Raw genomic sequence first — 27663 nt, 5'->3', positions numbered from 1 at the left:
TATATATATATATATATATATATATATATATATATATATATATATATATATATATATATATACTGCTCAAAAAAATAAAAGGAACACTTAAACAACACAATGCAACTCCAAGTCAATCACACTGTGAAATCAAACTGTCCACTTAGGAAGCAACACTGATTGACAATAAATTTCACATGCTGTTGTGCAAATGGAATAGACAAAAGGTGGAAATTATAGGCAATTAGCAAGACACCCCTCAAAACAGGAGTGATTCTGCAGATGGTGACCACAGACCACTTCTCAGTTCCTATGCTTCCTGGCTGATGTTTTGGTCACTTTTGAATGCTGGTGGTGCTCTCACTCTAGTGGTAGCATGAGACGGAGTCTACAACCCACACAAGTGGCTCAGGTAGTGCAGTTCATCCAGGATGGCACATCAATGCGAACTGTGGCAAAAATATTTGCTGTGTCTGTCAGCGTAGTGTCCAGAGCATGCAGGCGCTACCAGGAGACAGGCCAGTACATTAGGAGACGTGGAGGAGGCCGTAGGAGGGCAACAACCCAGCAGCAGGACCGGTACCTCCGCCTTAGTGCAAGGAGGTGCACTGCCAGAGCCCTGCAAAATGACCTCCTATATGAGAAAAGGCTAAATTGATTCCACGATTGGTCCAAACTAAAATGCCCACTTCTTCATATAAAATGGAGTAAAAATATACCTACTCATGCTATTATCTGTGTCAGTTACTACCACAACTATTATGTTTTTTTGACTTGACACAAAAATGACAATGTACTACTACAATGCCTACATTCACCAACGTTAACACATCTACCTACATGTACATATTACCTCAATTACCTCGACTAACCGGTGCCCCCGCACATTTACTCTGTAAATGTGCTCTTTACTCTGTTATTTTACTGCTGCTCTTTGATTATTTGTTACTTTTATTTCTTTTTTTGTGGTATTTTTCTTAAAAGTGCATTGTTGGTTAAGGGCTTGTAGGTAAGCATTTCACTGTAAGGTCTACACCTTATTTATTATTATATATTTATTCACCTATTTGGAGCATTTGACAAATAAAATGATTTGATATACGTATACTACATATGTTTTTTGCAGGTATCTTAATGTGTGAAGAGATTGTCAAAGCCCACCCAAATGTAATTTGAGTAAACAGAACTATTCCTTTAAAAACGCACAACGCATCACCAGGGGCAAACTACCTGCCCTCCAGGACACTTAGAGCACCCGATGTCACAGGAAGGCCAAAAAGATCCTCAAGGACAACAACCACCCGAGCCGCTGCCTGTTCACACCGCTACCATCCAGAAGGTGAGGTCAGTACAGATGCATCATAGTTGGGACCGAGAGACAGCTTCTATTTCAAGGCCATCAGACTGTTAAACAGTCATCACTAACACAGTGAGGCTGCTGCCTATATACAGACGTGAAATCACTGGCCACTTTAATAAATGGATCACTAGTCACTTTAATAATGTTTACATATCTTGCATTACTCATCTCATATGTATATACTGCATTCTATACTATCTGTTGCATCTTGCCTATGCCGCTCTGTCATTGGTCATCCATTTATTTATGTGTGTATATTCTTATTCCCTTCCTTTACTTAGATTTGTGTATTAGGTAGTTGTTGTGGAATTGTTAGATTACTTGTTAGATACTACTGCACTGTCGGAACTGGAACTATGTGTATGGGACCAATAACATTTGATTTGATTTTGATTAAAAGGGAAATCTGGGATTCAAACAACAACAGGTAGCCCCCTACCACTTTTTGGATAAAGAGCTGAGGGATGGAGCTGGAGAAATGTAACCACTCTCAAATTTAACTCTCTCTCTGCATTCTCAGCCACTGTACAATCCCTAAGGAGAGCTCCATAGCCTTGGCTCAGGAAGCCAACATCCCCGCTCTCGTTACCCAGAGATAGAAGACACATCTGGGCCAGCAATGAGGGATCTCTCCCCTGGGTCACCAGGCTGGCTCCCGCTGTGAATGTGCACAGGTGCAAAAATGGTGCTGGGTACCGTATTCATTAAAGGAATAGTGGGTTATTTTGGCAATTTAGTCATTTTTATACACACCCAGAGTCAGATGAACTCATGGACACAGATTATTGTTTACACAGATTATTTCACTGTATCACAATTCCAGTGGGTCAGAAGTTTACATACACTAAGTTGACTGAGTCTTTTAACAGCTTGGAAAATTCCAGAAAATGATGTCATGGCTTTAGAAGCTTCTGATATGCTAATTGAGTCAATTGGAGGTGTACCAGTGGATGTATTTCAAGGCCTACCTTCAAACTCAGTGCCTCTTTGCTTGACATCATGGGAAAATCAAAAGAAATCAGCCAAGACCTCAGAAAAAAAATGTAGACCTCCACGTCTGGTTCATCCTTGGGAGTAATTTCCAAATGCCTGAAGGTACCACGTTCATCTGTACAAACAATAGTACGCAAGTATAAACATCATGGGACCACGCAGGCGTCATACCGCTCAGGAAGGAGACGTGTTCGGTCTCCTAGAAATGAATGTACTGTGGAGCGAAAATAGCAAATCAATCCCAGAACAGCAGCAAAGGACCTTGTGAAGATGCTGGAGGAAACAGGTAAAAGTATCTATATCCACAGTAAAACCTGTCCTATACCGACATAACCTGAAAGGCCGCTCAGCAAGGAAGAAGAAAGCCTACAAACCTGACTCAGTTACACCAGCTCTGTCAGGAGGAATGGGCCAAAATTCACCCAACTTATTGTGGGAAGGTTGTGGAAGGCTACACGAAACATTTGGCCCAAGTTAAACAATTTAAAGGCAATGCTACCAAATACTAATTGAGTGTATGTAAACTTCTGACGCACTGGGACGGTGATGAAAGAAATATAAGCTGAAATAAATCACTCTACTATTATTCTGACATTTCACAATCTTAAAATAAAGTGGTGATCCTAACTGACCTAAGACCGGGAATTTTTACCAGGATTAAATGTCAGGTATTGTGAAAAAACTGAGTTTAAATGTATTTGGCTAAGGTGTATGTAAACTTCCGACTTCAACTGTATAAGACACGCTTCAAATGACCTGTCCACCTTGGCAAGCAAAAGTAACAACAACAACAACGATGGCGGTGAAAAAAAAAACAGTGCTTCGGCCTAGGAGTGTGAACGTTTAAACAAAGTTGGTATCCTTTACATTAAGAAAATCCATAACCCAATTTATTTTGTTTGTTTGTTTTTTCCCCTAACAAAATTACAATCACAGTACAGTTATGAAAAAACATTATTTTACATGTTAAAGTCTAACTAGATTTCAGCCTGTAAAGGTTCAAATAGTATAAGGTAGTTTGAATAAACCCAGAAAGCTAAAAGCAAACAATTTGCTCGGCCTGCAAGTCAAGATATAGCGAGAAATAGATTACCAAGACATTCTTTCTGCCTACCCCTTCCTCTCTCCTTCACGCTGGTTTGCCTGCTCTTGTTCTTCACCAGAGATCTGCATTTAATAATAAGATGCTCATGTCTCCACCCTAACAATGGGAGTCATTGTCCCAAAGGCGGGAAGGCAGGTGACACGCTTAGTTCCAAAATAAGCCCATAGAAACGCATTGGGTTAATTGGACAGATTTGAGTGAGACAGACCTCTTGCTTCGCCTCTTCCTCTCGGGCTTCACTAACGATGCGTGTGTGTGTTCAGTCTTCGGTCTGTTGCGTGTAGAATATCCTAGCCTATTCATTTGATAATAGGCCCTGCTTTACTGAAGTTGCTAGACATTGTAAGCCAAGAAATGGCAAGATACAGCTTTCCATTGCGAGATACAGCATTTGATTGCTGATAGATAGGCCTATTGTATGGTTCTGACTGGTGGCCGACCCGCCTATACTGTGCCACTCCCCTTTCTCTCTGTCCCTCGCTATGAAAAATGCAAGTGGTTGTGTTCTCGGAGGTACAACAACTAATCAGTCTCATCCGTTCTAAAAATACTGAATCTTAGGCATCTTGACACTCATAAACGACAGTTGGCACAGGAAGTTGACGTTCAAGGAGTCAAGGAATCAATTATTTTGGAGTCGACTCTCCACCACTACGTCATTGTCGTTAACTTTGGAAAATGGCAGAGAAAAGCAAGCGACAGTAGGGAAGTCCTGTATGGAAATACTTTGAGAAGTTAAATGAGAAGGAAATGCAAACTTTGCGAGGTGGAATTGAGGTACAGTAACAGTAGTACAGGTGCAATGCTTAACCATTTTTAAAAGGAACACACCGTGAGATAAAAAAACGTTGCTGGCAGCAGCACAGCTGCATTGTGAATTTAGGTGGAATTTCTCTTTAACAGGAATCAATAAAAAAAGTACAGTTTAAACATTATCTTTAAAAAATTAATTTGTCACATCCCTAGTTAGGCCTACTCTTTAATTAAGATTTAATTTAGTATGTGAAAATGCTAATGATTCTGTCAGGTAGATAAGCACTAACCATTTTTTATATGCAGGTAACTTGAAAAATGTATCTCTAAAAAACATAAAATAAAGAACAAAATTGGATCTAGAAAAAATGCTCAGACAATCTTAACGGACAATAGCCTATATTACAATTTTAATAAAAAGGTGTTTTTAAAATCCATCCATTTTCACACTCCGTTAATTTTTTGCCCCTCCAGCTGAATATCTTTGCTAGATCCCATTTGTCTTTCATTTCATGCACCTTGGTTTAGGCGTAGGCTACTCTGTATTACTGTGGAGAGGGTAGCGAGTCGCGACTGTACGAAAAATGTCCCCACAAGCCTGTAAGGTGTTATAGAATGAATTCTGAAAATGAGAAAAATGGCAGTGTGGATATTGGAGTGTGTTGAAGGACACTGGAGAAAAAGAAAAAAAAACATCTCCGTAAACACAATTACTTCCTTTCCTTCTCACTGTCTGCAGGGAACTTTCCGGCTTAGCCACTGAAAATGTATGTGTACATGTGTTAGGCGAGTACGAGAACATCTGTCGCTGAGGGATCCCGCAAGACAAAGCTAATATGATACCATGTTATGATATATACATCTGTTAAATAACTTTCAACTCTGCTCTGCCAAAGTAAAGAAAAAATATTTTTTATTAAATAAACATGAAGAATGTGTGTGTGTTACATGGGGCTTGCATTTCACGATTTCAAGTTTAAGGGGATAGATTGAAAAAGACGATAAAGAACATCGAGGAAAAGGACATCAAATCTATGAGAATGTATTTATGTATGAAGCATGAAGTATTTCTAAAACTCAGTCACTGCTGTAATGACAGAAAGCGTGCCAATTATCAACAGGTAAAACCTGGCAAGCCTGTTACCTCATACAATATACATATGGCTAAGAGCAAAGACAGGCACAATTTGTTCAAAAGTTAGGGATATTGAAATTGTCTTCACTTAGCCTGCAGAGCATAAATCATTTTCAGTTTCTAATCGCAAAATGTGTCAATGAAGCATATAGAGAGTTATGACAGTGGTTAGACCTACTGTATGTGTGTACTGTACAATATTACTTGACATTCGGTGATATAAGAATGTTATGACAAGTTTATGACACCATTGTGACACTTATGATATACAGTTCAAGTAAAGTGTTGTCAAATATTGAGTGAATAGGCCTAAGCCTACTTACTGTAAGTGGGTTGGACAGAAAAACAATGCTAAGTAGCCTATAAATACAAGAAGAGAGACATTGGAGGTAATCATTAGCATATTCTACTGTCATCATTGAACCCGTGATTTCTGGGTTATTAGAGCAATTAGATTAGGCTGGCATGCTGTATACAGGTAACTGCCAAAATAAAGGAAACACCAACATAAAGTGTATTAAAGGTCCAATGCAACCATTTTTATCTCAATATCAAATCATTTCTGGGTAACAGTGAAGTACCTAAATGTGACTTATCAATTAAAAATTGTCAAAAATAAACAAAAATAGCCTCTTAGCAAAGCATCTCTCAAGCAAGAATTATGCTAGGACTGTCTGGGAGCGGTCTGAGGGGAAAACTGAAAATTAACTGTTAACAGCAGAGAGATTTGGAACTCTCTGGCTGCGGTCCAAACACTTAAAAGACACACCCTATCCCCTCAGCCCTCAAATTAAGTGGACACTTCTGATGACGTATCATGACGTCTGACGAGTATACACTTGCAGGGCGAGGGAGGAAGAAATTATTTCTTAATGGACCACCCTTGGCCGGAAATTCGTCACTCGTTGATCCCGCGATGATTGTGTTTTCAGCCACCGGTAGCTTGTGGGTGCTTTATATGCGCAACAGTCAATTATGATTGCATGTCCACTTCTATTAAATATATAATTATTAATATACGCCTACTGTAAGATAGCTAGCAAATTAATTAGCTAACTGACGTTAGCCTGCCTAGCTGGAACTTCTGACTTACAATTTCTAACTTATTTGCATCCGTTTTTACATACACATGTATGTTGACTTCTCAATTGATGTTGTTTTTAAGTTGACGTTTCATCGCTGACGTTTCTTAGCGGATGTACAATCGTCGCAAATTGAATTATGGGGCGTTTCAGGCCCCGGAGTGAACATAATTGTACACTCACAAAGCTGACTAAAAACGTGGGCTGAGGGGTTCCCTTGCTTGGCTAATCATTTGGACCACCCTCCAAGATGGCGACGAGAGAAACTGGAGTTTCCATTGGCCAAATCCAGGTAGGTCTCTCCCAGTTTCTTAAGTTTTAAGAAACGTTTTGCAACAGAATGGACATAATGAAAACATCAATGAGTGCATCGATGACGTTATCCCTACAGTGACTGTATGTACATACCCCAACCAGAAGCCATCCACACTGAGCTAAAGGGTAGAGCTGCCGCTTTCAAGGAGCGGGACTCTAAACCGGAAGCTTATAAGAAATACCCCTATGCCCTCCGACGAACCATCAAACAGGCAAAGCATCAATACAGGACTAAGATCGAATCGTACTACACCAGCTTCGACGCTCGTCGAATGAGGCAGGGCTTGCAAACCATTACAGACTACAAAAGGGAAGCACAGCCGAGAGCTGCCCAGTGACACAAGCCTACTGGACGAGCTAAATTACTTCTATGCTCTCTTCAAGGCAAGTAACACTGAAACATGCATGAGAGCATCAGCAGTTCCGGACGACTGCGTGATCACACTCTCCGTACCTTTAAATTGGTCAACATTCACAAGGGCCAGACGGATTACCAGGACGTGTACTCTGAGCATGCGCTGACCAACTGGCAAGTGTCTTCACTGACATTTTCAACCTCTCCCTGTCTGAGTCTTGCAGCTTCATTAAATAGTACCCGCAAAACACCAGTCTCAACGTCAACAGTGAAGAGGTGACTCCGGATTAATGGCCTTATAGGCATAGTTGCAAAGAAAAGGCCATATCTCAGACCGGCCAATAAAAAGAAAATATTAAGATGGGCAAAAGAACACAGACACTGGACAAAGGAACTCTGCCAGGCATCCCGGAGTCGCCTCTTCGCTGTTGGAGTTGAGACTGGTGTTCTGCGGGTACTATTTAATGAAGCTGCCAGTTGAGGACTTGAGGCATCCGTTTCTCAAACTAGACAATCTAATGTACTTGTCCTCTTGCTCAGTTGTGCACCGGGGCCTTTCCACTCCTCTTTCTATTCTGGTAGAGCCAGTTTGCGCTGTTCTGTGAAGGGAGTAGTACACAGCGTTTTACGAGATCTTCAGTTTCTTGGCCATTTCTCCAATGGAATAGCCTTCATTCCTCAGAACAAGAATAGACTGACAAGTTTCAGAAGAATGTTCTTTGTTTCTGGCCATTTTGAGCGCCTGTAATCAAATCCACAAATGCTGATGCTCCAGATACTCAACTAGTCTAAAGGACAGTTTTATAGCTTCTTTAACCAGGACAACAGTTTTCAGCTGTGCTAACATAATTGCAAATGGGTTTTATAATGATCAATTAGCCTTTTAAAATGATCAACTTGGATTAGCTAACACAATGTGCCATTGGAACACAGGAGTGATGGTTGCTGATAAATGGGCCTCTGTACATGTAGATATTCCATTAAAAATCAGCTGTTTCCAGCTACAATAGTCATTTACAACATTAACCATGTCTACACTGTATTTCTGATCAATGTGATGTTGTTTTAATGGAAAACAATGTGCTTTTCTTTCAAAAACATCGACATTTCTAAGTGACCCCAAACTTTTGAACGGCAGTGTACATATTACCTCAATTACGTTGACTAACCGGTGCCCCCGCACATTGACTCTGTACCGGTACCCCCTATATATAGCCTCGCTATTGTTATTTTACTGCTGCTCTTTGGTACTTTATTATTATTATTTTTATGTATTTTTCTTAACTGCATTGTCGGTTAAGGGCTTGTAAGTAAGCATTTCACCTGTTGTATTCGGAGCATGTGACAAATACCATTTTATTTTATTATAGGGAAAGCCATCCATCCCACCAAAACAGGCTTAAATGTCAGGTAGTCTTTTCAAACAGCTCTTACACTAAAAGGGTGGAAAAATATATAAAACACAGCCAAATAATGTTTTTGACTGCGCTGGCCACCATGCAGCTGCCGGAACAGGTTCAATGCGCCTTGGCATAGATTCTGCAAGTGTCTGGAACTCTACTGGAGGGATGCGACACCATTCTTCCAAGTGAAAATCCATAATTTGTGTTTTGTTGGTGGAAAAATCTGTCTCAGGCAAAAGTCCAGAATCTCCCAATAACGGAGGCGCATAAAGATGGCGGCCCCCATACACTTACAACAAATTCCTTGTTTTGATAAATTTACCGTATTGTACATTGCTCTCTGTCGCTCTTTTTTGGTATGGTCATTAGTAAAGTATAGCCTACATGATCCACCTTTAGCTTCAAGACGCAGGCAATTTGAAGAAAACTAAAAAGTAGATTGTTCTGATTTATTGGCACATTGAACCATATCGCCCGCTGTTGTTACACTCAGTGGATACTGCTAAAATTTTGTGAAATTGTTTGGTTACATTACTTGTTAGATATTACTGCATGGTCGGAACTAGAAACACAAGCATTTCGCTAAACTTGCATTAACACCTGCTAACAATGTGTATGTGACAAATACATTTGATTTGAAATAATTACGTCATATCTGAATTATGCCAGCTTTACGCACGTTCGCCATTGGGTTGAGATCCGGTGACAGACACACACATTGCCTATGCTCCTTTGAGACACCTCTTTCAAAGTCATTGAGATCTCTTCTTCTAGCCAACATAATGGGCAATGGGTATTTTTATACATGGGATGTTAATTGCTTAATTAACTCAGGGACCACACCTGTGTGGAAGCACATGCTTTCAATATACTTTGTATCCATCATTTACTCAAGCCTTTCCTTTATTTTGGCAGTTCCCTGTAGATACCCTATGCAGTTTCATTGACTGGCAAACATTTTCTAGCTGCATATCAAGTATGTTTTACCATGCAGTTCTGGAATGTAGGCTATGGGTGGATGGAATTCATAACAAACGGTTTAACTCGGTGAAAATAGCTCCATGTAGAATAACGGTTATCTGCTTCAAATAACGGGAAAGTGTCTCTTTGAAAATCAAGAGGGGTCTATGGCAAGGCAAACCCTTTCTATGGAGAGCAAAACATTAATAAATGCAGACTTATTAACAAACTAATTCAGCCAATGCAATTGTAGATTTTTTTGGTTGTTCCGAATGCGTATAGCCTAACCTTCTTTGGCATTAAGATAGTTTTATCGTCATATTGTTCTTTGTTGGCGTACATTCTTAAAATAAACAAAAAAGGAGACTACGAGGGCAGACTTTGATTTGATAAATCCAGAGAAATTGACTGTCTAGTCCGAGTGACCTACAACAAACAACCAAATGTCATTGAATTATGGATGTGTGAGGTTGCTGCTACGGACCATGGAACAGCTCTCAAAATGTAGCCTAGCTGTCTTGTAACAAGCACTCCGAATTGGAAACGTTACTACAGACGCCCACTCGCAAAGAAAACGGATTACATGCAATGTAAGTAGCTTAGCCTACCTTGGAACACAACTCGGAGAAGAACGGTCGATTTCCCATGTTGCAAAAAGATTCATAGGCACAGGCATGGGCCCATCCGACCCACCAGAATTCGAACCCATGCCACCCGCTCCAACCGCGGCTCCGGGAGCAGTGGGCATAGGTGCCGGGGGTGGTCCACCGATCCCGCCGCCGCTACCTGGATTCAGGAAAGCGGCCCGCACTCCTCCTCTCTCTACGGCCGCCGCCATCATCGCCTCTCCCGGGGTAGCAGCAGGCTATCAGGCTGTGATGCTCGCTCGCGTAGCCACTCTCGGCTATATCGCAGAAACTTGTCAGTGTAGCAGGCAGCTCAAGGCTAGCATATCGAGATAGTGCTGAAACAGAAGCGTTCAAACACAAATCTGGGCGGGGCGCTATTAAGCACGCACACACAAAAACGAGGTACTATTGGACGCTAGGGGCGCCAGCAAAGGGGCGGGTCATTGGTTGATTGTAAATAAAAAATCAGAGCTGAATATTATTGGATTATAATAACATTGTTAAATGTAATTAACCGCAATGTGATTATAGCTAGTTGACAATTATTAGTCTATACATAATTATTTATTGGACATTTTATGACCATAGTAAGAAACGTAATATATAGACTAATGATACAATATATCAGGGATCATAATCAGGATTCATAATAAAAATTGCTGCAACAACCAATGAAATATCCCTTAATATAAAATCATACTCCTCTACTAGCCCACAATCCATTCCTGAGAAAGAAATGGCAAGTCATATTAAAATGTTATTTTTATATACAAAAAAAATCCACTGTGTCGCTTGCACATTCCATTAAGAGTTGGGAAAATATGCTTCTGTAACACTTCATTTGATGTTCTGCTTGTAATGTGTTTATTACATCGTTTATTTTGTGTGTGCTTAATTTAGGTTGGTATTTGCACTTTTGGGACTATTCCATTGGTTCCATTGTACTGGGCAAACTAAATTACTTCACATATAGGCCTATTTGACCCAGGTTTGATCTCCAACTGTAATTTCTGTCAGTATTGGTGCTAATGACTAGTGAACAGACTGAGTACTGACTAGGACAGGGCTTGACTTGGACCCAACCAATAAGGAGCACCCACACCTTGTTTACTGGGATGTAGTGCCTTCCAGTGGCAATCAAAGATACATTTACTGCTTCTACTACTGTATTTATATGTGATTCTAGCTTGTACAGGGACATTGCATGCATATCTTCTCTTCTGCTCATATCTGAGATTAACAGGAGTAAAGCATTCTAGTGTAGTTATAATGCATTGTAAGACTTGTCATGAGCATGTGTATTTATTAGAGATCCCCATTTAGCTTCTGCCAAGGCAGCAGCTACTCTTCCTGATGTCCAAACACATTAAGGCACTTATATTACATATAAAACAAAATGGAAAACAGTGCATCATATAACATTATTACACCACTACATATCTGCAATACAAAATGTATAATACCACCATACAACAATACTAATACAATGTATGTGTGTGTAGAGTGCGTGTGCTAGCGCTTGTGTGCATATGCGTGTTTCTGTCTCTTCACAGTTTTTACCTGTTTTTTTTTACATCTGATTCTTCTGCTTACATCAGTTACCTGATGTGGAAGAGAGTTCCATGTAGTCATGGCTCTATGTAGTACTGTGCGCCTCGGAAGCAATACTGTTACATTGGTGCCGTGACCCGGATCACTGGTTGCTGCGGAAAAGGAGGAGGTCAAAAGGGGGATGAGTGTAACCGATGTGAAATGGCTAGCTAGGTTGCGGGGTGCGCGCTAATAGCGTTTCAATCGGTGATGTCACTCGCACTGAGACCTTGAAGTAGTTGTTCCCCTTGCTCTTCAAGGGCCGCGGCTTTTGTGGAGCGATGGGTAACGATGCTTCGTGGGAGGCAGTTGTTGTTGTGAGCAGAGGGTCCCTGGTTCGAGCCCAGGTATGGGCGAGGAGAGGGACGGAAGCAATACAGTTACACATGGGTTTCCAAGCTGTGTGCTAGTAGTCTAAAGAGACAGCTCGGTACATTTAGCTTGTCAACACCTCTTACAAAACAAGTAGTGAAGAAGTCAATCTCTCTTCCACTTTGAGCCATGACAGATTAGATTGACATGCATATAATTAATGTTAACTAATGTTAATTAATGTACTTTTAAGGGCCAGCTGTGCTGCCCTGTTCTGAGCCAATTGTAATTTTCCTAAGTCCCTCTTTGTGGCTCCTGACCACACTACTGAACAGCAGTCCAGGTGTGACAAAACTAGGGCCTGTTGGACTTGCTTTGTTGATAGTGTTGTTAAGCAGGCAGAGCAGCGCTTTATTATGGACAGACTTCTCCCCATCTTAGCTACTGTTGTATCAATATGTTTTGACCATGACAGTTTACAATCCAGGGTTACTCCAAGCAGTTTTTGAAATAATTAGGACTAACATATTCCTTGCCACCCATTCTGAAACGAACCGCAGCTCTTTGTTAAGTGTTGCAGTCATTTCAGTCGCCGTAGTAGCTGACGTGTATAGTGTTGAGTCATCCACATACATAGAACACACTGGCTTTACTCAAAGCCAGTGGCATAAAGATTGAAAAATGTATATGACAACCTCAGAATGTCTTATTATCCTCTTATAATGATCCTGACTAAAATATGGAATAATAAAATAAAATAAAATAATATAATATGGATCTGTGCTACACAGATCCATATTATAAGCCATGTGATAAAACATAAACATTACAAGGGCTCATACATGGTTATGCCAAGTAATAAAGCATACGACCTGATGGCTTTACGTCAAGTGTTACTGCAGTTCTCAAAGGAAATCATATTTCTAAACCAAAGACACTGGGTAGACAAGTGCACCAGATCAGACAGTTCGCCATCACTAATTGAATGAGAGGCAACAACTTCCCTCACTTACTCTAGGTGGCGTAACATTTTCTGGCCTATCCAGACAAAGAATAAATGATCTCTTCCTCTGAGTGAGCGAGTCCAGGGCTGCGTCCAGTCCTGGAACGTTCAATTGAACGGAAACGGTGCTGTACCAAAGATTGTCTATTATATTTAGAAGATAGTCGATTGACCACTCTAACAATGGAAATGTATGTCCTCAAAGATGGAAGGCAGGCGGGAGGAGGCGAGATCAGATGGGACCATTCTAGACAATGAGAGGGCAGATACGCGTGTGAACAACAGGCCATAGAGATAGATAGTGGACTCATCTTTGTAGCTGTGCCATTATAGCGTCTGTGACAGAATGGTAAGCGCCATTGATGCTATCTCCATTTTAAAGTAGTACATTTTCTTCTTCATTCGTTGATTGCGCCCAACTCATAGGAATACTAATCCAGTTGACTACTACTGATATCCTCAACGGCAAGATGTCACGAGAATTTTCAATTCCAATGATAATAACAATCAATAAATAACTCTGACCAATCCCCAAGATCTGTAAGACCACGGGTTTAATAATAATTAGTCAAAGACTCAGCTTATGCAAAAAGATAGTAACGTTTATTCAGAGAACGTTCTCAAGTCAAGAATACAAAAACATCCATTTTATAGCTGCGCACATACTTCCACACAAACAGTAGGTATCCTACGCACATACATACACACAAACAGTAGGTGAGTTTTATCCTTCTCCACAGTTCGCACCACTTTGTATCACTACCCAGCCGACAGTTCCATTCCCCCGAGATTAGGGAGACCTTGAGAAGTACTCCCTGTCCTCTCCCAAGTCTCTTTTTATGATTTTATGATTCTAATCAATTTCACACAGTTATAAGGTTTCAGAGTGGAATTATTTTATCATTATCTTTCAACATTTTTAAATTATTTTATCACAAGGTCCATGTTAAAATGGGTTATGTCCATGATGAGTCCTCTATCTCTATGACAACAAGCACAACTCCAAAGTTAGTCTTTTTTTCCCAAAGTTTCCGAAAATGCCACGTGCGTCCACTTATATCAGTTTATTCGTAACAACCTTACCATTACGACACGTCTATTCAATCAAATAAGCCTCATGTAGTAAATTAGCAATTACATTTTTTGTTGACCAAATTCGACACGCTCTCATTGACCTCCATACAAAAATTATTCACTTTGTGGGTTTATTTTTGGTTGACAGATCTTGAGTAAAACCTCTCACTTCGCCTCTTCTTCTCTGGCTGTACTGGACGACCAGTTGAAAAACGGGGATGAGTTGGGTTGTGGGTTGGGTAACGCTGTCAGCATGGCCACTTCCCTTTAAATACGTAACTCATGGTTTCAAACCACACCTGACCCAACGGGATCTAACATACCTCAAAGTCTGTTCAAGAACGTACAAGAGCATTTTGGGGAAACGAGTCGTTCAGTACAAACCGTTCCACCGCGTACCAAACATTCAAGTGAACTGAACCCACCCAGCTTGGGAGACGGCAAATGAACGGTGACTGTCTAGCGAGTCCAGGCATTGTGGTTTCATCTCGCTGTAATATTCTCAGTCAGATTTAGAGCGCTCAACATGATAAAATAATCAAACAAAATAATTTAATAGAACTGAATGAAAGCCCTTTTCTCTTGGTCACAGACGGATGAAATCACTCCGTGCTAAAGCGTAACGAGTCTGCATACATTTTAATGTTGTCTCTGCGCTGCTCAGTGGATGTTTAGGAGAAAATTATCTGTTGATAGTTAAATGAAATAGTGCCAATATTGTACTGTCACTAAGTATGATCATAATTATTTTTAAGTTTTAAGAAATGTAAAATACACTGCTCAAAAAAATAAAGGGAACACTTAAACAACACAATGTAACTCCAAGTAATCACACTTCTGTGAAATCAAACTGTCCACTTAGGAAGCAACACTGATTGACAATACATTTCACATGCTGTTGTGCAAATGGAATAGACAAAAGGTGGAAATTATAGGCAATTAGCAAGACACCCCCAAAAAAGGAGTGATTCTGCAGGTGGTGACCACAGACCACTTCTCAGTTCCTATGCTTCCTGGCTGATGTTTTGGTCACTTTTGAATGCTGGCTGTGCTTTCGCTCTAGTGGTAGCATGAGACGGAGTCTACAACCCACACAAGTGGCTCAGGTAGTGCAGCTCATCCAGGATGGCACATCAATGCGAGCTGTGGCAAGAAGGTTTGCTGTGTCTGTCAGCGTGGTGTCCAGAGCATGGAGGCGCTACCAGGAGACAGGCCAGTACATCAGGAGACGTGGAGGAGGCCGTAGGAGGGCAACAACCCAGCAGCAGGACCGCTACCTCGGCCTTTGTGCAAGGAGGTGCACTGCCAGAGCCCTGCAAAATGACCTCCAGCAGGCCACAAATGTGCATGTGTCAGCATATGGTCTCACAAGGGGTCTGAGGATCTCATCTCAGTACCTATTGGCAGTCAGGCTACCTCTGGCGAGCACATGGAGGGCTGTGCGGCCCCACAAAGAAATGCCACCCCACACCATGACTGACCCATCGCCAAACCGGTCATGCTGGAGGATGTAGCAGGCAGCAGAACGTTCTCCACGGCGTCTCCAGACTCTGTCACGTCTGTCACATGTGCTCATGTGCTCAGTGTGAACCTGCTTTCATCTGTGAAGAGCACAGGGCGCCAGCGACTTTTTTTAGGGGTGGATCAGCTTAATATTGTGGAAAGAATGTTGCTTCCAATGTAATTGTCTGCATCATTTCCAATCCCCCATATTTTTGGGGGTAAATATATATATCCATACACGTATGCATACATCTACACATATATACATACACATACATATATAGACATACATACTTTTTTAAAGAATATACCTTTATTATTATTCCCCGCAAAACCTACCACCGATCCCCCAATTGGAGTAAACTAATAAACATTTCTGTTTTTACCTTCAATTTATACATCTTATACACATTTTACAGACACAGTCTACTTTATAATAGTTCTCTCTTGTTTGTTCTTAGTCCTTCCTCTATTTCTGTTGTCCATCCAGTTTGATTTCCACTTGTAACTGTGCTATTTCACAAAAGCTCCGCACCTATACACATTTCACAGATCCCGTATGCCCTACATTGTTTATCTTGTTATTAGTCCCACCCTTCAGGTCCACCCAACCCCTCCCATCTATCTTCCAACATCATCCATTTCGGATTTCTATTTGCCATACATTTCTCAACTGTGCTGTGATGCTTCACAAAAGATTTGAATCTTCCTATTCTCATAGCTTCCACGGATTGTAAATTAAAAATAAACATTTTTGCTAAAATAATTATTATATTATTGATTGATTGACTATGGCTTTTCAAATCCCCCAGCATTGCTATCTGTAGCGTTAGTTCTACGCAAATGTTGCAATTCTTCAGCCATTCCTGGACCTGTGACCAAAAACGAGCTACATACGGACAATACCAAAATAAATGATCTAATGACTCTGCCTCCTCACAGCAGAATCTGCAGAGCTGGGAAGATTGTATCCCCCATATATATAACATTCTATTAGTTGCAAGAATTTTGTACAGTAATTTAAATTGAAAAATTCGAAGTTTTGAATCCGCCGTTGTTTTGCGTATCAATTCATAAACCATGTGCCATGGAATGGGTACATCGAAAATCTCTTCCCAACTATTTTGCAATTTATATGGCACAGCTGTCAGTTTTTTGGTCCTTAAATTAAATTGGTATATGTTTTTACTTATCACACTTTTCTTTAACCATTTATGTTCTTTAATATTGGGCCGACATACAAGTTCCTTACTTTTTTTCCTTCTACTTGCCTCTTCCATTTTTGTGGTAATGCTGCAATTAATTGATTGTAATTTTGGGTAGAGCAAACATTTCCATATGTCTGTGTTAGCTGCATGTGTGACATTACTCCACCAGTCCTATTTATGATATCATTCACAAAAATTATACCTTTTTTAAACATTTCTTCGATAAATACAGTTTTTTTTATCAATTATTATATTTGAATTTAACCACAATATTTGTTGTACAATTTGTTCCGTCCTTTCAGGTGGATTAACCTGAAATTGCAACCAACTTTCTAAGGCTTGTTTAAAAAATAAAGATATTTTGGAGGTTATTTCCTTTTCAAACAACCGAAAGTGAGCAGGTGTAATCTGAATAAAGGGAAAAAGGCCCTTCTTGAACATAGGATGAGACATTCGTACCAATTTACTAGAGAACCAGTTTGGATTTAAGTATAACTTTTGTATGACTGATGCCTTTAGTGAGAGGTCTAATGCTTTAATATTGAATCCTTTCTGCCCTCCGAATTCATATTCGTTATATAAATAGGCCCTTTTAATTTTATCTGGCTTGCCGTTCCAAATAAAATTGAATATTTTTTGTTCATATAATTTAAAAAGCAGGTCACTAGGTGTAGGCAAAACCATAAGCAAATAGGTAAACTGTGATATGATTAAAGAGTTAATCAGGGTGATTAACCACAAATAGACAGGTATTTTCCTTTCCATGGTAGCAAGATCTTATCTATTTTTGCTAACTTTTTATAAAAATTTATTGGAGTGAGATCATTTCTTTTTTGGGGGATTTGTATACCGAGTATGTCCACATCTCCGTCAGGCCATTTAATTGGTAAACTACATGGCAATGTAAAATGTGTATTTTTTAGTGATCCAATACGTAATATGGTACATTTATCATAATTTGGTTTTAATCCAGAGAGGATAGCAAATGTATCTAGATCCTCTAAGAGGCCGTGGAGAGACTCTAGTTGTGGTTTTAAAAGAAAAAATGAATCATCAGCGTACAATGACACCTTAGTTTTTAGGCCCTGGATTTCTAATCCCTTAATATTAATGTTTGATCTAATTTTAACAGCTAACATTTCAATGGCAATAATAAATAGATATGCCGATAGTGGACAACCTTGTTTTACACCTCTAGATAGTTTAAAACTTTCTGAGATGTAGCCATTATTTTACTATTTTACACCTAGGGTTACTATACATAATTTTAACCCATTTTATAAGAGATTCCCCAAAATTGAAATATTCTAGGCATTTATATATAAACTCCAGTCGTACTTTATCAAAAGCCTTTTCAAAATCAGCTATGAAAACCAGGCCTGGTGTCCCTGATATTTCATAGTGTTCTATTGTTTCCAGTACTTGCCTTATATTATCTCCAATGTATCGTCCATGTAAAAAACCTGTCTGATTAGGATGAATAATATCTGACAAAACTTTTTTTATTCTATGCGCCAAGCATTTTGCTAGGATTTTTGCATCACAACACTGAAGTGTAAGAGGTCTCCAATTTTTTTAGTGGACTGGATCTTTATATATACCACTTGGGACCTTCTTGTTGCGTGTCTGATAATCTATCATTTATATAGGAGTGGTTAAAACAAGCTAATAATGGTCCTTTGAGTATATAAAAAAAAAAAGTATACTTCCACTGGTATACCATCCAGCCCTGGAGTTTTCCCATCCTTAAAGGCCCCAATTGCATCAAGTAGTTCCTCCTCTGTAATTAGGCCTTCACATGAGTCTTTCTGTACAGATGTTAATTTTACATTATTATTAGGAAAAAAATCCATACAATTAGTTTCAGTTAGTGGAGATGGAGGAGCCTGAAACGAAAACATATTCTTAAAGTACTTTACTTCCTCTTTCAAAATATAATTTGATGAATCATGCGTGACTCCATCATTTGTAACAAGTTTTAATACGTTTTTTTTGGTAGCATTTCTATATTGAAGATTGAAAAAGAATTTGGTGCATTTTTCCCCATATTCCATCCAGTTCGCTTTATTTTTATAATATATTACACTGGATCTTTCTTGAATAAGTCCCTCCATTTCTTTTTGTTTTTCCTCTAACTTATTCTGTGCCTCTATGGTACCGTTTTTATTGTTATCTAGCTGTACTGTTAGTCCTTCAATTTCCTTTGTTAATATGGACTCTTTTGATCTAAATTGCTTTTGTTTTATAGATGAGTACTGAATTGCATGGCCTCTAAAGGCACACTTAAAAGTGTCCCATACAATATGGGGATCTGCTGTACCTATGTTATGTCTAAAAAAGTCAGTTATAAATTCTTCTGTCCTAGTTCTAAACAATGTATCATCTAGTAGGCTTTGATTAAATTTCCAATATCCTCGCCCACGTGGAAATTCCGTAAGAGTAATATGTATGCCAATTATGTGATGGTCCGACCGCATTCTGTCCCCTATCAAACACTTTTTAACTTTCGGTGCCAGAGAGAATGATATAAGAAAGTAGTCAAGGCGACTAGCTTGATTAAGCCTCCGCCATGTATATCTCACTAGGTCAGGGTATTTAAGTCTCCATATATCCACTAATTCCAAGATATCCATGACATTCCTGATTTCCTTAAGTGCCTGAGGGTGATAGTTTGTAGTGTGATTTCCTTTCCGGTCCATAGAGGTATTTAAGACCGCATTAAAATCTCCCACTATAATAATAGAGTCTAGTGTTGCTTGTAGAGTTGATACATTCTTATATATATTGTCAAAGAAGCTTGGATCATCATTATTCGGACCGTATAGGTTAATAAGCCATATCTGTTTATTGTCCAATAACATATTTAAAATAATCCATCTACCTTGAGGATCTGTTTGGACAAGTTGCACATTTGGATCAAAATGATTGTTATTTCAAACCATCACCCCTTTTGAATTTCTTTGCCCATGGGAGAAATATATTTCGCCCCCCCAGTTCTTTTTCCACAAAACTTCATCTAAAACTGTTGAATGGGTTTCCTGTAAACAATAGATATTATAATCCTTCTCTTTTAGCCAGGTAAATACTGATCGTCTTTTCTTATTTTCTGCTAAGCCATTACAATTGTAACTGGCTATACTTATTTCACCACTTACCATAATGAGACACACCTTTCAATTATTTTTATCAAAATATATGTTTGTAAACGTCCTATTAAAAAGTAACATAATGATTGAGTGTCTATATAGTTGTACCATGATATTTGCATTTCTACTAAGTAAACCTCCAATTGGTCCCTACTATTCCACCAGCTAAAAGCCCTCATCTCGAGTTGGGTTGTCATCCCAATGCCCGGCAGACCACCCTCGACCCCCTGTATCCCATAGCCCTGGACCGACTGGGATCCATCCTTTGAAAAGAGCACACAGTGCCATTTACCGAATTGAAGTAGATCCATTGCCAAATGCATTTTCATCGCCCTCACCTCGATTTTTATTATATATTGCTGTGGATCATCCTCTATAGTCCCTAACATCTTTTACTTCTTCCTTCGCAACAGTTGTGGGATACACACATACACCCACACACATTCAGCCCTTACCCCCACACAACCATAAGCTCACTTTCTCAACAATTGCACCATCCCAGAGCCCAACTCAAGATAGGTCATGATTTACAAATGTACTTGCAGTTGCAGCTGCATGAGAAGGCCTGCAAGAACGCGCAAAAAATGAGCATAAATGTAGAGATTTATTTACCATTGTCACATCCTAGATGATGGAGGTCAAATGTACACCTTCTTCCTGAAACACCCACAATACGGTCATCCGTTTTGACCATGTTCCCAAGCATCTCCATGCAGTCCGACTTTGATTTCGTGCCACCAGGGCCACAATAATATACCCCCTCTCTGAATGTCCGAGTGGGACCCCCTCCCCATGGGTTACTGCAGCTAGTGTTGCCAGCACTGCCACTGCCTGGGTGGGGGCACCCCACCGGAATCCCCACCGGCTAGGTACAAGGTCGTCAAGGTTCTCATTAGCAGCTTTGAGAATTTCCTTGTTTGTTATGCTCTCCCTTTAGGGGGCTTTGGCTTTGCAGGACCAACCCTGCCAAGCAGGCTCAGAATCTTGAGGGGGCAGTGCTGCTCTTGGTCTCTGACCTCATTTTGGCTGCATACAGACCGCTTACAGCATGCACATAAAACAGTTAGGGACTTCTCCTTAGTATCTGGGCCATTCATGTGGGTGTCTAGGGTATAGAGCCATGGACCGTACCATTAAAATAGGATAATAAATAATTAGATATAATTTATTTTAAAAATGTAGTTCCCCATGATAGGACAATAAATAAATAAGACGTATAATTCATTATGAAAGTATATCCATCATCTGAACAACATTGAAAGCCCTCTCATCCCCGGCTCACAGCAATACATTGGCTCTGGGATATGCAACCATTTCATTACTCACTCACTCAACTTTCCAAACATAACAAATCAAATAAACACACACCACACCATCCACACATACTGTGCCTTCTGTTTACTTAGTTTTTATCTTCACTATGTAGAAATAGTGCTTATGTGTTCAATTAGTTATATGTGAAGATTTATAGAAAAGCTATATTTTTTATTGTATTGTTACAATCAATAACCTGGGCTAGAATTGTGTTTATTTTCCTTATCTATGAGAACTTTGTAATGTTTGAAATAACCATGGAGTAGTCTTTGTGTCTCTGAACAACTGGTTATCAATATATAGTTTATCAACGACGAGAGCTACTCGTTTCGCTTTTAATCTATTTTCTTTGAAAATTGGATACAGAACTTTGCGCCGTTCTGCAATTTCCTTCGGGAACTGATCATTCATGCCAATTTTGGTCCCCAGCAAGTCTTTTACCCAGGCTTTTAACCATTATTTTATCTTTAAATGAAGCAAATTTGGCAACGATTGGGCGTTCGTACCTCTGTCCTCTCTGTCCGAAGCGGTGTACACGTTCAACTTGGATCTTGTCGATAACTTCGCGTGGAATCTGAAGCGCTGTAAGAAGGAACTCTCTAACTACAGATTCAGGAACTTCTCCTTTTTTCTCTTGAATATTTGTAAGTACCAAATTCTCTCTCATGGATCTAGTTTGTATGTCCAGTAAGGCTTCCTTCAGAACGGTGTTCTCCTTTTTAATTTCATTCATTTCGGTTTCAATCTTATTCACTGTCCCTTTTAGCTTGTGTGTTTCCTTCTCCAATGTCGCAGCTTTTTCATCACTCATCTCTAGGCTTGCCTTCAACTCTTTTATATCCTTACTAACTAATTCAAGTATACCCAGTTTGTCATTTATTGATTTTAACAGATCGGTTTCGACCTTTACCATTCCCGGTGGTGAGAATATTAAATCATCAGTGTCTGTTGAAGAGTCACGTTTTCGTTTTTGAATCGGTTCCCCTGTCTTACTCTCCGTCATGTTTGGGTGTTGCTTGTTTTCGTAATATTTGTCGATAAATGTCTCTAGTCTTAGGATTTGTTTTGTGTTATTATCCAGATTGAAGGTTATCACCCACCAGATTATTTAGTGCTAATATTTTTTGTCTAATTTAGCAGATATTTCGAATATTATGTTTTATCTTGAGGTGCTCTACATAACTTCGTTCAGTCCGCCATTACCTTTACGTCCGCCGTCTACGTCCGCCCAGGGCTAGCGCTGATTTCTTTTTGACCCTGATTTCTTTTTGAATTTGCCAATCTTGGTGTTCTATGGCAAATGCCAAACGTCCTGCACGGTGTTGGGCTGTAAGCACAACCCCCACCTGTGGACGTCGGGCCCTCATACCACCCTCATGGAGTCTGTTTCTGACCGTTTGAGCAGACACATGCACATTTGTGGCCTGCTGGAGGTCATTTTGCAGGGCTCTGGCAGTGCTCCTCCTGCTCCTCCTTGCACAAAGGCGGAGGTAGCGGTCCTGCTGCTGGGTTGTTGCCCTCCTACGGCCTCCTCCACGTCTCCTGATGTACTGGCCTGTCTCCTGGTAGCGCCTCCATGCTCTGGACACTACGCTGACAGACACAGCAAACCTTTTTGCCACAGCTCGCATTGATGTGCCATCCTGGATGAACTGCACTACCTGAGCCACTTGTGTGGGTTGTAGACTCTGTCTCATGCTACCACTAGAGTGAGAGCACCGCCAGCATTCAGAAGTGACCAAAACATCAGCCAGGAAGCATAGGAATGAGTCAGCTCCAAAATGCAGGTGTTTCAACCTAGCTCAGTGCTTTCTGTGGTGGTGAGGCAGCCAGAGGAAAATACAGAGCGTAAGAGTTGGTAATGTTCTCTAGTTGTGCCATGATTGGCTCAGTATTCTGTCACTCACGGGGACACTACTACCGCAAAATCTACGATGAGAGCTCTAAAAAGTAATCCCCTTTGGTGATTTACATTTGAAGTGCCCATCCAAGAAGGCTCAAGGTCATTGGCCACAGATAACATGTCAAATCACATATCTAGAGGCGAAAGAAATGCACTCCTATTTAGGCGAGGTGTTGGCTAGCGGAGTGGAAAACTTAAAAAATTAAGGAGAGCCGCACACTCTAGGAGCTCAGATGCAAAAATATTTATGTCCAACGTTTCGACAGACAAGCTGTCTTCATCAGGGTATAATGACAAACACTGCAGGATAAGGGTCTTTAAATGAAAGATCCAAGCAGCCTCTCGTTTTAACAATAAATTGTCGAGGTAATATTCATATGTGTAAACATACTGAATTGTAATTGGATGCATTTTACCTCCATATCATACTGTGCTATGATTGGTTAAGACCACCCAAATGGTTAGGTGATGGTCAGTTTGATCCTGGTTGGCGATACGTTAACATGCCAGTTATATTTAGCTAATAAAGAGCTACGTTAAGAAATATCCTGTAGTACTGCATTTTATTATTTTGTACAAAGCGTGCAAAACAAGACAACCCCCTCTCCAAGGGAGGGTGACGTGTTCGATGCCAATATAACGTAGAGACGTAATCGAGTGGTTTTCTTCCAAAAAGTGGGACGCAACTGTTGAGTTTTTGCACCTAATGGTGCTACGATGCTCCGAGATACGTACTTTTAATTTGTTTTTGTTTTACCCACATAATTTATACCACAAGGACAAGTTATAAAATAAATAACTGCCTTAGTGGAGCATGTGAAAACACCTTTGATTGGAATCTGTTTCTCTGTTTGAAGGATCTACATTTATAAGTGCTATTGCATTGAGCACAGCCATTACATTTGTAGTTTCCATCCAGGAGGGGTGCAAATACACGTTGTGCAGGGATATCTTGGGGTGGTAAATCAGAGTTTACCAGTTGATTTTTTGTATTATTTTTTTTACATTTTAGTCATTTTTAGCAGACGCTCTTATCCAGAGCGACTTACAGTAGAGTGCATACATTTTATTACATTTTTTTTTACATACTGAGACAAGGATATCCCTACCAGCCAAACCCTCCCTAACCCGGACGACGCTATGCCAATTGTGCGTCGCCCCACGGACATCCCGGTTGCGGCCGGCTGAGACAGAGCCTGGGCGCGAACCCAGCCCAGCCTGGGCGCGAACCCAGAGACTCTGGTGGCGCAGCTAGCACTGCGATGCAGTGCCCTAAACCACTGCGCCACCCGGGAGGCCGGGTTGATCTCTGAGGTTTCTGCCCCGCAAGAATATGACCAAGGGAAGGTCCGAAAACACATTATCGATACTATCATCGGATCTTAGAATGTGCCAATGTTTGTAAACGATTCCCTTAATTTGTTCAGAGCACTTTGAATAGCGGGTAGTTAGACCGCAAGAATGCTTATTTTTGCGAGACTGACCTTGAAAAAGGTAATGTCTCGTTTTTTCTGTCTTTCTCAATGGCAGTATTAATCTGACCCTCTCCTTGAATTTTCTTTGCGTCTCAGCCATATTTCTGTTGAAATCTGATTGTTTTTACAAATTCTTTTGATTCGACTGTCACGTTCTGACCCTAGTTATTGTGTTAATTGTTTGTTTTAGTGGGTCAGGACGTGAGTTGGGTGGGCATTCTATGTTTTGTGTCTGGTTAGTCTATTTCTGTGTTTGACCTGATATAGTTCTCAATCAGAGGCAGCTGTCAATCGTTGTCCCTGATTGAGAACCATATTAAGGTAGCCTGTTTGGTGTTGGGTTTTTGTGGGTGATTGTATTTCGTGTCAGTGTTCGTGCCACACGGGACTGTTTCTGTTAGGCTCTCTTTGTTATTTTGTTTCGTTAGTGTTCAGGTTATTTTGTTAATAAAACATGGACACTTTCCACTCTGCGTCTTGGTCCGATCGTGTTCAGACGAAGAGGAGGAAATCAGCCGTTACATCGACAGAATTGGCTATAGGGCAAACTGTTTTTCAAAATACGTGGGTGACAACTATCAGCCCTCAAACTGTTATGATCAGTAGTTTCCCTGTACCTTTACAGGGTATAGAACATTATCTTCACACAAGATCAGAAGATCAAGAAAACTGATTTGACGTGTATCAGATTACATAGTAAATCTCAGATGCTCAGAACAGGAGTTAAGAAAAGCATGGAACGCCTGGAGCTGTTTTGCATCACCCCTCCACAGAACAAAAATATCATCAATATACCGTTTCCAAATAATGATGTTATGCAAGAAAACATTTTTGAGAGGATTGAAAATAGACTGTTTTTCCATGTAACTCACATACAAATCAGCATAGTTAGGAGCCATGGCGGATCACATAGCAGTACCCTTCGCCTGAATAAATAAATCATTTAGAAACATGGAATAGTTGTGTGTGAGTACTATTTCAGCCAATGTTAAATTACAAAGGAGGGGAGCTGTTCTACGAGTGGTCTAATAAAAAAGTCAACAAAAGTTGATAGAGGGGCTGTTACTGCATCAATGCCCGCTACAATAGGGCACCCTGGAGGTTTTGTAACATTCTTGTGTGATTTCGGCAAAGTATAAAAAGTGGCAATTTTAGGGTATTGAATAGCCAAAAAGTTGTGTTCTTTTTTAGTTATCTGACCAGAACTTAAATACCCATTTATATCTACCATAGCTTTGATTGGACTGATCATGTCAACATCCTACTTCAACATTTTACCAAGCAAGCTAGACAAGCAGTCATCATCATGAATCAAGTGGATAATTTACTAGCAAATCCTTTTTAATCCTTGTCATATGATAGATAAAACGTATTGGTGCTCATCAGCCATTGGACATAAACATTACACAACAAGTTGGAAATCGCAAATTCAACATTGAGTGGTTTGGAAGGAGTCAGTGGCTAACTGCAAGCGTTGCAAAGCAATCACTAGCCTGCTATTTAGTGGAATTGTAACGGCAGTCGTAATCCTCCTCCTCGGACGAGGAGAGGCGAGACGGATCGGACCAATACGCAGAGTGGTTAGTTTCCATAGTGATTTACTAATTAACAAAAACAATATGCTATACAAAATAACTACCGTGACAGTCTTGTGTGGCGGAACACTGACACAAGAACAAACACCCACAAAACACACGTGAAACCCCGGCTGCCTTAGTATGATTCTCAATCAGGGACAACGATTGACAGCTGCCTCTGATTGAGAATCATACCAGGCCGAACACAAAAATCCCAACATAGAAAATCACACATAGACAAACCCACCCAACTCACGTCCTGACCAACTAAATAAATACAAGACAAAAGAAAACAGGTCAGGAACGTGACAGGAGTAGGTGTGTGGTCCTAGTCTGGGTTTAAGGGTCTCTTTTCCAAGCTTAAAAGGATAGACATTCACATGCAACACCATGGGCCAGAAAAAAGTTGAATACATTGGCCATGCTGTTAATCCAGCATGACTTCTGCCACGTTCAAAACAACTAGAAACTCGTAAATCTCAGACTTCAGTGAGTTCAAGACAACTGGGAACTCTGGAAAAAAATAGCTCCGACTGGGAAAATACATTGTGAACGGTCATCCAACTTGGAATTCCATGTCGGGAACTTGGGCCTCTTTCTAGAGCTCCGACCTGAAGATCTCTGATGTCATTATTCAAACTTGTTTTTTATGAGTTCCCAGTTGTCTTGAAAGCACCATAAATCCAGAGAATGCCGGACTTTGATGACAAATTTTGATGACGAAATTTTCCCAAAAGAAGGACCACCGCACCACCTTCCTGTTCAAGTGATTACAGCACAACAAGGTGAGTCCAGAAATGTCTTGTATGCTGTTGCATATATAATGTAATACGCCAGGGAGATATGTATACTAAGTGTATGTTGTATGTTGTGTAGTAAGCTGTTAGTAGCCCATATGACCCATATGAAAATTTCTTACCCTGAAATTTCCCAGTTGCGAGTTTCCAGTTGTTTTGAAAGTGGCAGAAGTCATGCTGGATTGACAGCATGGCCAATGTTGAATGTTTATCCTTTTAAACTTGGAAAAGAGACCATTAAACCCAGACTTGGACCACACATCCACTCCACTGAATAACAGGCTTACCGTTAGCCACTGATTTCTTCCAAACCACTCATTGTTGAATTTGCTATTTCTAACTTGCTGTGTAATGTTTATTGCCAATGAGTACCGATAGGTTTTATCTATAATTTCTCTTCATAATTTCTCTTCATATGACAAGGATTGAAAAGGATTTGCAAGTAGATTGTCGACTTGATTCATGATGATGACTGCTAGCTTGCTGGCAACATTTTTGAAAGTATGACGTTGAAATGATCAGTCCAATCAAAGCTACTAAAGATATAACGGGGTTTGACGTAATTTTATCTGTGGCCAATGACCTTGAGCCTTCTTGGATGGGCACTTCTAATGCAACTCTACGGCAGCATCCAAGGGGCTTCTGACAGAACACTGAGCCGATCACGGCGCAACTAGAGAACATTACCAGCC

The 27663-nt window shown here is 40.2% G+C and overlaps 1 protein-coding gene across 4 annotated transcripts in view; it reads right to left on the bottom strand.

Moving 5' to 3' along the window:
* si:ch211-126j24.1 (phosphofurin acidic cluster sorting protein 2) overlaps positions 1-10453 on the bottom strand; it is a 109538-nt gene extending 99085 nt beyond the window's left edge. For all 4 annotated transcript variants that reach the window (XM_055907125.1, XM_055907127.1, XM_055907126.1 and 1 more), the window contains exon 1: positions 10049-10453. In XM_055907125.1, the coding sequence (XP_055763100.1) occupies positions 10049-10281 (233 nt within the window). In that variant the 5' untranslated portion in view covers positions 10282-10453. The remainder of the gene's footprint in view (positions 1-10048) is intronic.
* Between the last annotated feature and the right edge of the window lie 17210 nt (positions 10454-27663).

This window comes from Salvelinus fontinalis, chromosome 40 (assembly GCF_029448725.1).
Source record: "Salvelinus fontinalis isolate EN_2023a chromosome 40, ASM2944872v1, whole genome shotgun sequence".
NCBI classification, from domain to species: Eukaryota; Metazoa; Chordata; class Actinopteri; order Salmoniformes; family Salmonidae; genus Salvelinus; species Salvelinus fontinalis.
Note: the sequence above shows the minus strand (reverse complement) of the source record. Positions and strands in the feature narration are given on the sequence as shown.